This window comes from Cuculus canorus, chromosome Z, assembly GCF_017976375.1.
Source record: "Cuculus canorus isolate bCucCan1 chromosome Z, bCucCan1.pri, whole genome shotgun sequence".
Lineage (NCBI taxonomy): Eukaryota > Metazoa > Chordata > Aves > Cuculiformes > Cuculidae > Cuculus > Cuculus canorus.
The window spans coordinates 34,782,168-34,797,227 of record NC_071441.1 but is presented as its reverse complement, the minus strand read 5'-3'; the positions used below and the strand labels follow the sequence as shown (position 1 = coordinate 34,797,227).

At 41.2% G+C, this 15,060-nt stretch overlaps 1 protein-coding gene across 1 annotated transcript in view; it reads right to left on the bottom strand.

The window, feature by feature from the left end:
• The window catches only part of ROR2 (receptor tyrosine kinase like orphan receptor 2), a 138,258-nt gene extending 125,114 nt beyond the window's left edge, over positions 1 to 13,144 (bottom strand). The window contains exon 1 of the mRNA XM_054055344.1: positions 12,951 to 13,144. Within this exon, the coding sequence (XP_053911319.1) occupies positions 12,951 to 13,017 (67 nt within the window). The 5' untranslated portion in view covers positions 13,018 to 13,144. The remainder of the gene's footprint in view (positions 1 to 12,950) is intronic.
• Positions 13,145 to 15,060: the final 1,916 nt, after the last annotated feature.

Here is a 15,060-nt window from a genome sequence, read left to right as displayed (position 1 = left end):
TCTCTGTAGAATTTTATTTCCGAATAACTCATGGTTCACATAGCTCCTTCACTGTTTAGTCCTGCGGAGACACAGGCAAGCTTTTCTTTAGATGGTTAGGGTTCACTTATATTGTTTGCCACATGAATAAAACCAACAGAAGCAAACACTGCGTGTCTGAGGAAGTCCTAGAACATGAAGGCTTCTACTGCTTGAGTCTTAACAACTGCAGCTATAGTCACTCTAAACACCAATAAAATCTATGCAAAAACTAGGGAAACATCTGCTAATAACACTGTTGTACATGACAGACAACACACTCCCAAGCGAATACCACAAACGCATCTTCAAACACTTACAAGGATTTAGCACGTTATTTGATAAGTCAGTCAAATGAGTCAAATACTGAAAAAATGAGCTCAGGAATAGGTTCTCAGACTTAAGTTACATTTTGCAGCTTTCACATCAAATAAATGTATGATTTAATTTGGTTTCTAAACGCAAATTTTTCCTCACTTAGATAGCTACTTGCAATATTAAGCTATCTGAAATTCTTTTCCTATATTAGAGGTCAAATTACACAAGCTCTGAGCAGTTCCAGTTACCCTACTTATTTAGGGGGTTACTAAAATATTAAAATTGCAGCATTTAACTTCGACATATAATTTCAAGCTAAACTACTTTATTTGCTAGTTGAACAGCATTTTCCCCTCACTCTAGAGACTAAATTCACCGCAGAGCAGAGAATTCTTACCACTTCATAAATATCTTGTTAACAGCTAAACTATGACCTATGCAAGACACTTCATCACAAAACAGAACATTAAATCAACTAAACTCCTTTTTGTTAGAGCAGCAAAACAAACTGTCGCCTTTTCAGAAGGGAGGTGAACCCTGATGGTGGAAAGAATGATGACTAATAGTATAAATGAAAGTATTGGGGTTTTTTTTTTTCTTATGGGACTGAGGAAGGATCTTTTCCAAATTACAGCTTTAAATAAAGACATTTGGAAGTCTCAAGTCTTGGTTCCTTCTGGACATTCATCCAAATCCCTAAACCACTATATATTTTAGAAAAACTTGGCACCTTCTCACACAAGAGCCCAGGACTGGCTTAACTGACTCAGAATTACCAGAGAGAGTGGTTTAATCAGTTGGAGGAGGAAAAAAAAAAACAGCAACAGACACACTAGGAAAACCAATACAGAGAAAAAAACCACCACCACCACCCCAAGGGGGCTGCATACATCAAACATTCACAAGGGTCATGATTTTCAGAATTTCATAACTATAGTTTTGACTGGAAGAAAAAAAGCATCTATATTTTCCTAAACAAGCAGATTCCAATATTGCTTCTAAGCTATTCCTAAGCTATCATGGTTCTCAAAGTGACAGGACTTGCAAGATGGTAAAATTTGCAATGACTTCTTTCATATCTTGATCTGCTTTTGAGTGTTACAAATTGGGCAAGATATTTTAAATATTCAAGCACCACCAGAGATACAGCTTCCCCTCCCTACTTTTTCTTTAGTAAAACTTGCTCTACAACTCATGGTGAAAGACATCGCTATTGACTACATTGTACGTCCCGAAGATGAAAAAAAACAACACGCTAAGCAAAGTGGGGTGGTATGTTCATTAGAGGTACCACCTGCCACACTGGCAGGGCAGAGGTAGAAGTTTCTAATTCTCTGCCAATTTGCTCTTGTGAGCACATTAGAGTCCCCTATACTTGCTATCACACATTCTCACAAATCTAACCCCATTTCCACACCCCACTTTATTTTCCTCATCAAGTGGATCACAGTCCACCTTCTCTGCTCAGACAAGCCCATCCACTCCAGCTCACTCCCAGCTCGCTGGAGGTGTGCTCCTCACATCACCCTTTCCTGGCTTTACTCTTCCATCCCATGCAAAGAAAGTACAGATGCTGATACCAGCAGTGTTTAGTGCAACATCAGTCATGGAAGAGAATGCTAATGGTTCAGTTATTCACAGAAGTTTGAGAGTCTGGAGGTATTTTTCCTACCTGCTGCTCAGGCCTTTTTTTTTTACCAGACAGCTAGAAACAGCTGCTGTAGATCACTTTGAAGTACTTCCTACCATTGGTAAGCACCCGCAGTCTATTTGTGAATTCCTAAGATTTAAAGTGCTAGGTAATTGACAAAGAATTATTTTGGGAGGGAAAACACAGAAAGAAAGCAAGTAAAGAAAAGAAGTGTCAGAATAAAATACCCTATAGGGGAAAAAAGTAAAACCATAGGAACAGAAAAATAAAATTACGGAAGAGGATGGGATGATGGGAGTTACAGGAACAAAGACAACTCTTTGGAATGTAGACAGTTACAAGTGCACACGTCTATTCTTATATGATATCTATAACGCTAAACCCATAACTTATTCCAAATAAGAATTAATACTTAAAATTGAAGTTACATGGTCCCAAATGTACAGTACTTACAGTTAGTTGTTTTGGTCTTGCAACATGCAACTACTTGCACAATATGGGAATTTTAAGTGCAAAAGAAGCAGGAAAACATTAACCAGTATGAGATTAAAGGATATAATTCTAATTAGTTAAATTGACACAGACATGATATTAAGAGATAAAACTCGTTTCCAGGAAGTTTTCTATGAAATTTGTCTGAACTGACATGCCAGCATGAAATGAAGGTGATAGTTAGTTTGGGGGGAACTGTCTAACCGGACATTCTATTAGGTCAAATATGAAAAAATTGTATTTCCAACTTTTCATTGGAAAAAACACAGTAAGAGTTATCTCAGTGGTTAACTGATACCATGGAGTTTCACAAGTTTCAATGCTATGGATACCTCCCTTACCAAACTCCATAAACAACACCAAGGTGTTAGGTGTTGTGAATAGTCTGATCTTGGCAAATGAAATAAAATGTCAGAAAAAAATTGAATGGAGCAGGAGGGAATAAAGATGCACAATTGAGTGAAGACAGACAGCAGGTTCTGCGCTTAAACCATTGCACTGGTATCAAACAGGGATTTGGCAACAATTCTGCATAAAAGAGCTGGAGTAGATCAGAACTTGAGCAATGCCGTCCTGCCACAAAATAGTCAGACATCATTCTGGGAAATAAAAAGCAACATCACTTGGTAAATATATGAAATAACCCTCTTCCTTTAGCTGCTGCTGGTGCAGCCTGAGTTGGAATATACCAGTTTTGGTTAGCACACTTCAAGAGAGTTATTTTGGAGAAAGTCCACTGGGAAGAAATGAGCACAATCATGAGATTCAAAAACGCAATGTAAAAGGAAAAGCTGAGAAAAGAGGCTGGAGTGGTAGGGTGTTCCAGGAGAGATGGCTACCAGGAAACAAGGTAATTTTTTTAAAAAGTTTGTTTCAAGGTTTATAGGAACCATTTCAGAAGTCACAAAAAAAAAAAAAAAAGTACAACTACAAGCCAGCTACAGCTGATTCTGCCTTGAAGAACACAAGTTCTTTTCTGATCCCTTTTTCCCCAATCATACTGTAGTTAGAGAAGGTCTTGAGTGTCCTAGAAAATATAGCAACTGTAAAGACACTTCAGAATTCCTACAGAACCTAACTTCACACTAATGAGGTTTGATGTTTCTCTATTTATTTCTAGAAAAAATAAATCACATGCCAGAGGCCAACACAAACAAAGAAGACATTTCAAGTATTTCACTGATCACTACAGACTTGTCTGCAGGATAAAATTACTACATCTAGTTTACTCTTGTTTCACACTGTGCTAGAACTTTCTAATATCCATCTCTGTAGTATGGTAAGTGCTCAGTAAACGTGAGGTTACATTTTCCACTTTTTGTAATTTTGAAAATGAGCTGCAAATCAACACCTTTGCTTTTTGCAGTCCTTTCCTATGTAAACACATCCTCTCCTAGTTCTAGAATCAAAACTGCTCCTAGCTTTAAATGTGGTCTTTGGATTACAAACCAGGATAGCTTCTGGAATCAGCCTTTCTTAATTCTACATGTTCTTATCTTTTAATGGCGTGATCCTCTTACAAGCAATTTCTACACTTAAGATGTTCTTAAATAACACATTGACAAAAATATGCACACTTTTCTCAAGGGCAACATTATCCAGAAGCTCTCCAGGGATAAAATCTGAAAGAGATGGATATTTTTCTTGTTGCTTTGAAAACCACAGTATCATAAACTTTGTAACAGATTCTCCTCTTCCCGCTGGGGAACAGATTTCTGAATCCTATTTCTACATTGACACACAGAGAACAAGATAAATGTGAGATCAGCTTTAGAAAAACAGTTTGAATTACTGTCTACAATTTCAGCTAGTAATATCCAAATTCACTGAGTTTGCAAATCAAGCATAGAAACAGACACACCCTCTCAAGATATCTATTAATGGCTGCTTCTGGTGTGGCTGGAAATTCTGTTTTAAAAAATCAATCTGTTGCATTAAATTGTTTCCAGACAGATCTAGGAAGCACTGTTATTTTTAAAATTAAAACAACAGCAGATATGTTTTCCTCATGTACGGTTCATTCAGATCCTGTTCAGGCTTGTAATTTTATCTACATAACACCACTTTCCCCTTTGTAAGGGGTTCTGGTCTGTCATGAAAGGAGTCATCAGTAACTACCACTATAACTACATTTTTTAAAATATTTTTCATGTTTAAGTTTACCCTTCAGCTATTGAGTTCCTAGGGTACCACAAATGATTTTTATTTCACATTCCCCAGTAAAGGAATTTCTTATATGAAAATAATTCTCTGATTTCTCTGTCACAGACGCCTCACTTTTTTCTTTTCAATTTCATGGGAAAAAAACTTCATATCTTTTTGAAGAAGTATAATTTCTATTTCTCTATAGAAAGTCATAAGATTTAAAGAAGTAATTACAGCTAGCTGTCAAAAGAGTCTTGTTATTTTCAACTTAGAATATTCAAATATTCAAATAACACACAAAATTTTGATACATCTTCAGAATCTTTCCAAAACTCTCCTTTTGTCCATTTCATTGTTTGTTGAGCCAAAAAATCTCCCATTTTATTAACACATTTAATTTCAAAAGATCATTCATTCTTGCCTAGTACAATAAAATACAAAACCTCAACTGGAATCCTAAAATTCAGATTAAGCAACAAGTGCTAGAGTTTCAACTGCTTAAACAAAAAGAGAAACGACAAAGATTATTTATAGTGAGAAAAACTACCTGACAACTGATTAAATACTTGTTTGCAGACTAGACTTCTGAGGCAGGTGAAATTTTTCTTATTTAATCTTCACAGGTTTGGCTCAGCTCTGCAGAATCCAAATCTTAGACAGACATCATTTATAATGACATCACAAAAGCATTTAAAAATTTCTACCTCACACAATTATGTTAATGTTTCTGCATATCACATTTTCTATCTCTAAGAGTATAGTCCCATGGCAATTTAAGCTACTCTGTGCTACGGCTGCGACGTTGCTTTCCCTCCCAGCCCTACAGCCACCCAGCCTGGCCTCTTCCCTGAGCCAATGTTGGTGCTCCTGGGGACACAGGAGGTAAGTCAATTCAGGCAGCCTGGTGAGCACTGTGTTGGATTTTGCAGGGTTAGCTTTTGTCCAGTCAGCTCTCCGACACACAGTTTTGGGTAGTTTCACATTACTAGACAATTACACCTCAGGGCAGGCGCACCTCAAGGCCAACTTTTCATAAAGAAAAATGCTTTTCTAATATACCAGCAAAATGTGAAAACCAACACGCATTTAGAATGGGAACAGAATTTTTACTGCCCAAAATAAACAAGTATATGATACTGTATTTGAGTTATCTATCAAAAATCCGTTGGCATAGCCTTCATTTGTCTTTTTATGCTTTTGGGTTTTTAAGAAAATATAAAGTTTACTATGTACAGAAACACCACTGCCATGTTATTAGGTCTACTGTTGTTGTGGTTTTTTCTACAACACAATTTTCTAACCTAGAAACAACTACAGTAGAATTATGTTAACTTATCTCCCAGAATGTTTCATTTTATGCACTGAGAAATCTCAGCATTCCCTTTACATTGTATAACTTCTTGATAAAACTTCATCATGTTCAAGCATGCAGTTTTCAAGCAATTTTGTTTATTATTAGTTCATACAAGAGATTCACATTACCTGTTTTAAAGTAACTCACCTGTTATGATCCTGGGCTGTCAAGTAATACCACTTTTTTTTATCCCCTCATTTTCTGATCTTGCTCTATCCAGCAAAATTCTTATATACTCTTAGTACCTTCTCATGCAAACCCAGATAAATGTGATGACTGTTTCTAGAAGTGTCCTTGGCTTTTTCCTTTCAGAGATGTTTTGTTCTTCTAGCATCAGACTTTTGTTTGTTCTACATCCAAAAGAACAAACCAGTCATCCAAAGGGGCGCTGCTGTGACTCAAACCTCCTGTTCCTCAGTGTGCAGCCCCTTTTGCCACCACCGTTGATGCCACAGACAACCAGTTTTATCACAGTGCTCTCACATGTGATAAAGCTCTCACTGTACCAACAACAGTTTATTTCTTTATATATCTGTACTTCATTTGAAATCCAGGCATTGACCAAGGTTAGTCAATGATGTATTACACTGTATTAAATAGCTTGCAATACGAAACAAATTTAAGATGGGATATACAGAGAGACAGTAGTGACCAGCATGATTAAGCACACAATTAGCTGAACGTTCACTAGGAAGGAAAACAGTTTTGCAGATATTTGTGGAAAGCTTCTACAAAGCGTGAAGGAAGAAACTAGGAAAGTGTGTGACATTGTGAACATCACGGAGATCAATACTGCTGTTGGAAGACACTACCAGTGTTACTATTTCCATCCTCTTCCCAACTGCTCAGCAGAATTCTCTTGCTAATGCCTGCCAGCTCTAAGTGAGCTAGTGAAAAAGGTAACCTCCCTACTAAATCCCAACTTAGTAACAGCACTCTGGAAGTTACAACCTCCTCTGGCCTATTGGCAGAGGTGCACACTTACTTTTTTTTACAATTCCTTTGATATAGAAGAAGACAGTGTTTCTGACTAGTGGAAATCAAATTTATTATTTGCAATCAGTCTTCACACTTTTTTTTTTCTAACGAATAGGGATAAAATTCTTCATGTCTTTTGCTGTATTTTATCTGTCCTCTATCTACTCTATGATTTAACATGTGACTGCATTATTACTTAGATAAGGAATTAGTCCTTTGATAGTTTCATTTATGATTCAATTAGACAGTTGTGTACGTACTTTTTTTGAATGATAAGACTTCTCAATTTTAGGAGAATTCTAATAGAATTTGTTCTCTCTTTATACAACCAGTCAAGTTGTTCTACTTATATACACACCACCATGGAAAAAAATAATGTTAAGGTATTAAGCTACCAAAAGCATGGAAAATCACGTATAGAAGCCACTTCATCTTGAAATAATACTTACCAGATGAACAGCCTAGAGCAGTGTTGATGAGAACAAGCAGCAACAACCCAGAGTTACAGAATTAAATGTTTATGCTGCACATATAAAAGGAAGTGTCCAAACTAAGCAATCAGAAGACAGAACTTTAAGATCAGTAGAGGTTTCACAGATATGACACTATATATATGGTGTTTTTTCTTTCAAGAAAGAATATCAAACATATGTTTGTTGTTTCTCTTTACAAGCTTGCATCACCTAAGTGGAAGTACCAAGTCTAAAAGGTACTTAGATGCACGTCTCCCGTGTGACATCAATGGAGAGCGCAGTGCCTGTGAGGACCCAACCTAATCTTCAGATCAGACTAGTCACCCTTTAAAACTAGACAGTGGTCAAACTGGGGTCCAGAACAGTTCCCCATCGATTTCATTTTGCTGCTCCTGCAAGCAGTACCCTCACAAAACATATTCCTGTCACTCCAGCAAAATCAATATAGTGGAAAACGAAAAGGTCTTATCTCTTTCATCATGCTAATTCTTGGTTCACCTCTGCCCACCTACCCTTTCAATTCCGCAGAATTCTTCTTCCCTATGATTACTCTCCATCAGTATCAGCTGGATGATTTAATTAAATAAAAATGAACTTCAAGTGTCCATGAAGCTGCACTTTCACAACTACACAACCTTTCCAGGATGTAAGCCACCTCTGCTCTGGACTCAGAGGAAACAGATACATATGATCAGACTCATTCGTGAAATATCTTCTACTGCATCAGTGATAGCATTATATCCTTTCTCTTCCATCAGCTATTTTATGCTGCATTTCTTTGCCATCACAGGCAAGTATGCATTCATAAGGTTTATATAGCAAAACCAGAAAGCACTGATGTAAACGAGGACTAATTCAGTCAGCAGACAGCTTCATAGACCCCTTGTTTCAAGAAGCAGTGCATGCTATCGATACAACACATGTGCACGCAAGGTCATACAGATATGCAAAAATTAATTTCAAACTAATTCAGAAGCATGGAACTGCCTATAGGATACCCACAACGCTTCTTCAACAGGTTTCACAAACTGCTCAAGACCAGTGCTTTGACCCTGTGAGCTAGTTAAGCCTGAGCTCGATGGAATACATCTGCTTATCCCCACCTCAACAACAGTGCATCATTGGTGAAATGCATTTCTACTGTGATTTCTTGTTTTCACTGAAATTACAATGCAGATTTGTTTGCATTTTTTAATGAAAGCTTTTGCCCACTGCCAGTTAAAACACAACGTCCTGCTCTACAGCTAAGAGATCACCCTGGCTTTTTGAAAAGCGTCTTTCACTGCCACCAGAAAAGCCTTTTTTAATTTCAAAAAAAGATCACCGACCAGCATCACTTGAAAAACAAAGTGGAAATCCTTTTCCAAACTCGCTGAGGAAGACGCAGAGATTTGAAGAGAAAAAGGCTGGCCTGAGTCAAGTCCGTGGGGATCATCAGAAAAACTTTCTATCAGGATGTTTGCAAATGAATATCGGTGCATGGCAAAGGTTTGGGGGGGAAAAAGTGAGTGCAAAAAAGCTGGTAAACTGCTTACACGTTTAGACTAAATCAAGAGGAAAGACAACCATTTCAGTTAAATTGTTGCTTGTCCTGCATAGTTTCTAGCAATGCTACAGCAGTCTCCAGTATGAGTAACAATTAAAAACAGGACTAACAAACAATGCATCTTCTTTCAGTTCAGCAAAATCCTGTCGTTGCTTTTCTTTGAAGCGTTAACTACTTTGTAGACACTGCATTAGAAGGCTTGAGGACTTGCATACTTTCCAGACCTGCTGAGCCTAATGACAACTTCCTTTACAAAGCAACAGTCTCACAATGAATAAACAAACTTAAATAGCAAGCCATCCTTTGCACAGAGAACAGGGACAGATGCTATAAATTAGATGGGGTACTGCAAGTAGCATTTCTTCCCTCTGAGCAACCACACAATGCAACCCAGAATGTCTATAGAAAGACATGTATAAAATCCAAAGGAATTCTGTTTGATATTTTTTCTTTGCCTGCGATGTTCAAAATAATACAAAGAAGCTCTTTAAAATAAAGTCGCTCAATCAAACTTATGATTAAAATTTTCAGATGCTGACTGCTTCTAGTTGACAATTTTATTGAACATAAAATGTTAATTTAAGACCGAAGATAAGTCATGAAGAGGACTCCACAAGCCTTCTATATAGAAGAATCTCACAGCTGTCAAACAAAACTCGGTATTTATTACCGTTCCTTCCTTTTCTATTTCGTTGTCATTAGCTAGTGAGCTAAGACTATTTCCTAATTAGCAGTCAAATATACTACCATGCCAATGACAATTCTGAAAGCTATTCACACCTTACACAGAGTTCAGTGAGTTTAGAAAAAAGATCAGCTTTTCTGCAAACAACTGGAAGCTCACTAAATAGGATTAATTTGCTTCGTCTGTCAACTAGTCCTTTTCTTCCTGCATCTTGCATTTCTATGCTGTTTACAGCATAAAAGAGATTAAGGAGAAAACTGCAATTCCATTACAAACGCTTAACACAATCAAGACACTCAAGAGGAAAAAACCCATTCAGTAGCAACCCTTGACCCAAGGATAAACTTCACTACTAAACAACAATTTAATTAACACTAGAAAAGGTTTGATTGAGGTTTGACCTGAAAATAGTTAATGTAGTCAATGCCATGTATTAAAAGCTATGTGAAGACTTCGTGTATTCAAAGCTGCATCAACTTTTACCAGTTGACCTATGTACAATTTCCAGAGCTGAATCTCTTTTATTAAAGTCGGGAGGGAGCTATAGCTAAATAATGTGCAACCTAAAGGATTCAAACATTTCACCGCGCTTTATAGTTAGACAATTTAAAGGCATTGAGAAGTTATACCTAAGTCATTTCTCCAGTAACATTATATCCCAAGAAATTGCAGGGTTTCTTTATAAAATTAGGTAGAAGTTTACAAACTCCAGGGCTTGCAAAATCATAGCAGAGAGTTACCATTATGTTTCCATTCCCAGACATTCTGTTAACAGAAATATCTTAAACGCGATGTTCTGCATACTTCACAAGTCACGTGAGTATTAACTTCAAGTTGATTAAATGTCCTTTCCTATTTAGTGGTAAGGAAGCAGAAGTCTTTAAGCAGAGCACATTGTGCATCACTATTTCCAACAAACGACCACCCTAGCTCCTATCACCGCCCACTCGGTCGTGCTGTAAAGTGAGAAGGTTGAAATAACATTTTCAAAAATAAATTACTGTAGATTAATAAAGACTTTTTTTTGTCCCATTAAGCAGACCTAATAAAACAGAAGAATCCCGGTTATCAAGAAGGTCCACGAGTATTTACTGCCGTGATTATGGGCTCTCAAACACTGCGCTGCGCATGCAGTGAAACAAACGGAGTCTCAAACCTCATGCCTATAGCGAATCCACACTTTCCGCAGGTGGCTGCGACAATTATCACAAGCAAATAATTATCGCGAGGGGTAGCATTTAAATAAAATGGCATAAAAATCTGCAACTGCTCTTTCAACGGTTTTTACGGCCTCCATGAAGTCTGAAACGCTCTCACGAGGTTTGCAGCGTCTCCTGATGACACGCAGGCAGCAGGAGCAGCACCCACAAAAGGAGCGGGGGATGCGCTCGCACCACGCGCCCCTCTCGTCCAGCTCCCTGCGCTCCCGCAGCGCTCAGAGAAGGCGAGGGAAAGTCGGAAAGAAGCTCCAGGGATACCCTAGGCGCCCCCCTGTTCCGAAAAAGAGATCCAGCTGCTCGGGGAAAAGAGCGGGAACGGGGACATCTCCTTTCTGCATTCCGCAGACGGCGGCGGGCATCCTCCTCCCCTCGGCCCCGGAGGAGGCGCTGCCTTCGCCCCGGGACCCACCGGAGGGGCGGGCGACCTCGCAATTTGTCGGCAGACCCCCTTCAAAGGGGGCAATAAAAGCACTAGGAAAAATAAACGCGACGGGAACTGACCCCGAGCCTGCGAGCTGTAACACGCTTCTTGCCCACCCCGGAAAACCCCCAGACCTCTATCTTTTCTGCTGACCCTCCTCGCTAATGCAACAAATGGCAAGACCCGGGACCCCGGAGCTGAATAACAGGAAATATAGGCATCTGTCACCTCCCAGGGAGAGGTAAATGGATTAGAGAGAGCAACAAAGGGAAGAAAAGCCCTTTCAAACGTGCAATTGATTAACAAGTCCCCTCTCATCTGCAGCATCACTGTTTTTCCTTAAAGACATCATCGGTCTCCTCCTGCGCTTTGGTGCAATTAAGCTAAAGCCAAGAAAGGCGGCGGGAAGGTGGTGCCTGCCCGAGGAGGGGACAAGCACGGGAAGGGTTACAAATCTGGCAAGGAAATGGTGTCGCCTGTCACCTCCTCCCTCAGTCCCTGGGCGAAGCGCCCCGGGAAGAAGTTTGCGAGCAACGTTTATCTGCTGCGAGAGGGGGGAGAAGGAAGTTCTCCAGAGAGTGTCTTCACGAGAGATCAAAGAGCTGAACCCGGCAGCTCCTACCTCCCCCGTGCGTTTCACATCCCAGGGAAAAGTCAAACTTTTCTGCTGCGAAAGCACCACACGTGCCAGGCGCAGGGGGAGCAGGGGGTGCAGTTCCGCGGCTCCTCTTACGGGAACCGTAACTCTTACAGCACGGCGGCTCCCCAGCCCCACGCGGTCCCCGAGGTCCCAGTGAATCACGGCGCTCGCGTCGCCGGTGCCGGGGAGCGGCTGAGCATCCCCGCGGGCGCTGCCGCCGTGCGAGGGCAGCTCGGGCGGCCCTAGGAAGTACCGCGGAGCTCGGTGAACCGCGTCCTAGCGTGTCCAGAGCCCAAAGGCTGACCATCCTCAGCTCCCGAGGGTCGGTCAGGTACTCGGAGGAAATCGGACCCCCTAAAGCTCAAGGACACACAGAGAGAGACCTCGAGTTGCGAGGAGGCGGCTGCCCCTTCGCCCCCTCAAGCTTAATCCCCCCCTTCCCTTCCTCCTGGTTCCCGCTGAGGTTCTGGCAACACTCAACGGCCCAAATAATTTATTATAACCACTCCGAGGGGAGGGCTGGAGGGCGGGCAGAGCCATGGAGGAGGCTCCGCTTATTGCTATCCACTCTCGGCAACAACAAAACTCCGGACTTCTCCTTTGTTTTCTCCTTCTTTCCCCCTCCCCCCAGTCGCCACCACATCGCCTCGGTGCGCTGAATCGGCAGAGAAGGCACGAAACGCCGGGATGCGCTCAGGGAAAAAGTTTTAAGGAGCCCTTCTCAGCGCAACCCTTCTCCCCCTTGTAAAACAAAACAAAACAAAACAAACAAACAAATAAAAAAAAAAAAACAGAAAAAAAACCCAACATCAGGTTTCCATTTTGCGAAGGGGAAAAAAAAGAGGCCCTAAAAAAATAGGAAAAAGAAAAAAGGAAAGGAGAGAAGAAAGAAAAAGCAACCAACATCAGCCACCAAGTGGGGATGCTGGTGTGTCCCAGGTGGATGGGTGCACCTTTCCTAGAGGGTTCCCCGTCCCTCCCGGGAAGCCTCCCGTTCCCCGGTCCTTACCTGCGGCTCGGAGGAGCGATGCGGAGGCCAGCAGGGCCAGGAGGGGTGCCGCCGCCCCCCGGAGCATGCTGCCCGGCCGGCGTGCACTGCTGCGGGAGCTCGGCGCTCGCTCGGCTGCGCTCCCGCTAACGGGCTGTCCCGCACTGGGGGCGGAGGGAGCCGCGCTCCGCTCCCCTCCTCCTCCTACCCCTCCTCTTTCTCCAGCATCCCAACGTCACCCGGGACAAACCCGACACCGGGGAGGCGCCGAGGAGCGGACGGGAGCGGGGCGCTCCCTGCGCTCCGGCACCCTCTGCCGGGAGCAGCCCCCTCCGCGCGGGAGGCAGCGGGGATCGAGCCCCGTCCGAAGGGCAAGCCCTCCCCAGGGGACCCTTAAAAACACCTCCTAGAGATCCCAAATAAAGCAGGAATAAGCAGGAGGGGCGCAACGGCTAAAACCGCTGCCGTCGAGTTCCTTTGCCTCCTCCGCGGTTGACGCCTTCTTGCATCCACGCAGCATTTAGGGACTGAAGACTGTGCACTCCGGCCCGTCCCTGGGTGCCAGCCCTGCAGCACACGCTTCGAACGGCGACGACAGACGCCACTGGCAGCTGCTCCTACGCGCTCTGACGGTTCCCTCTTGTTGGGGGGCAAAAGTAGATTTTCTTTTCTGTCTTTAACGGGCAGAAAATCACTCTGCTCCCAGTAAAGCTTCAAAACATTTCAAAGCTATTTACTACCATAAATAAGGGCGTTCTGATTACAATTTAAATGAGCTTTCCTAAATCCTTTTTTGATCTGTATTTTTTTTGCGGTTCAAAGGCATCAGGACTCTAAGATAAAGCAGAGCTGTAAGCAAGCATCTCCTGACTATGTCATATAAGCTCCAAGAACAGTGACAACCGGATATTTGTCATATTTTAGAAGTCATAATTTAACAACAAATTTAATCAGCTATCTTCTCTGTAAATACAGCATTCCAATTGTTTTATACTTCACTTTTGAATATTTTATGCTGAGTAATACTGAATGCATGCAAACCCTTTTAAGTTCTTCCCCAAATCAAGCTCTAAATTCACAATTGTTCCAAGAAAATTAATGTTTCTATTAAATTTGCTTCTTACTGCAAACAAAGGCAAATGCTACAGCATATTCTTTCTTCCTGCTTTTGCACTCCCTTTTTTTTTTTTAAATCTTTGGCCTCTTGTTCCATCTTGAAACTTCTTCTGGCACCTAAGGATGACAAAAGAAGGTCCTGATCCCTCTTTGGCAGGAATGTAGGACTGTCTGAAATCAGTCTCTTGCCATCACAACAATACATTTTATAATCCCTTTCATAAATATATGAAACGTAATGTAAAAGTAGTGAGAATCTTTTTTATAAGCTCCATTCTTTAGATTAAAGGCTGCTCAAGACCTTGTCTCTGATGGTTAGTAACCTACTTGTAATATCCAGCCTATGTTTTTGTGACCAGTTTATATTCCTTATCTCTTGTACCACTACTATCCTTTCACATAAAGCTTCACTTCTCTTCTCTATGGTATTATATAAAATTAACAGAATCACACCTTAACCTTTATTTTGTTACACTAAAAAAGCCTAACTTTTAAAATTTCTTCTGAAATGATCAGTTCTGTGTTTTCTGATCACTCCCAATACTTTTTCCTGCCTCACAAACACACACACAACATTTTTGGCAGTCTGAATTAATCTTCCTGAAGATGGGTGACTTCAGCTCTGCAGAGCAGTGCCACTGCTTTCTCTATCACAGCACTTGTAATTTCTTTTCTGTGCTGAAGAGACTGATATATCCTGACAATTAGAGCAACTTTCCAGTTATAGATATTTTATGATAGAATCATAGAATCACCAGGTTGGAAAGTACCCACTGGATCATCAAGTCCAACTGTTCCTAACACTCCCTTAAACCATAGAATCATAGAATCACCAGGTTGGAAAGGACCCACTGGATCATGGAGTCCAACCATTCCTAACACTCTCTTAAACCATGTCCCTAAGCACTTCATCCACCTGTTCCTTAAACACCTCCAGGGAAGGCGACTCGACCACCTCCCTGGGCAGCCTGTTCCAGTGCCCGATGACTCTTTCCATGTAGAATTTTTTCTGATA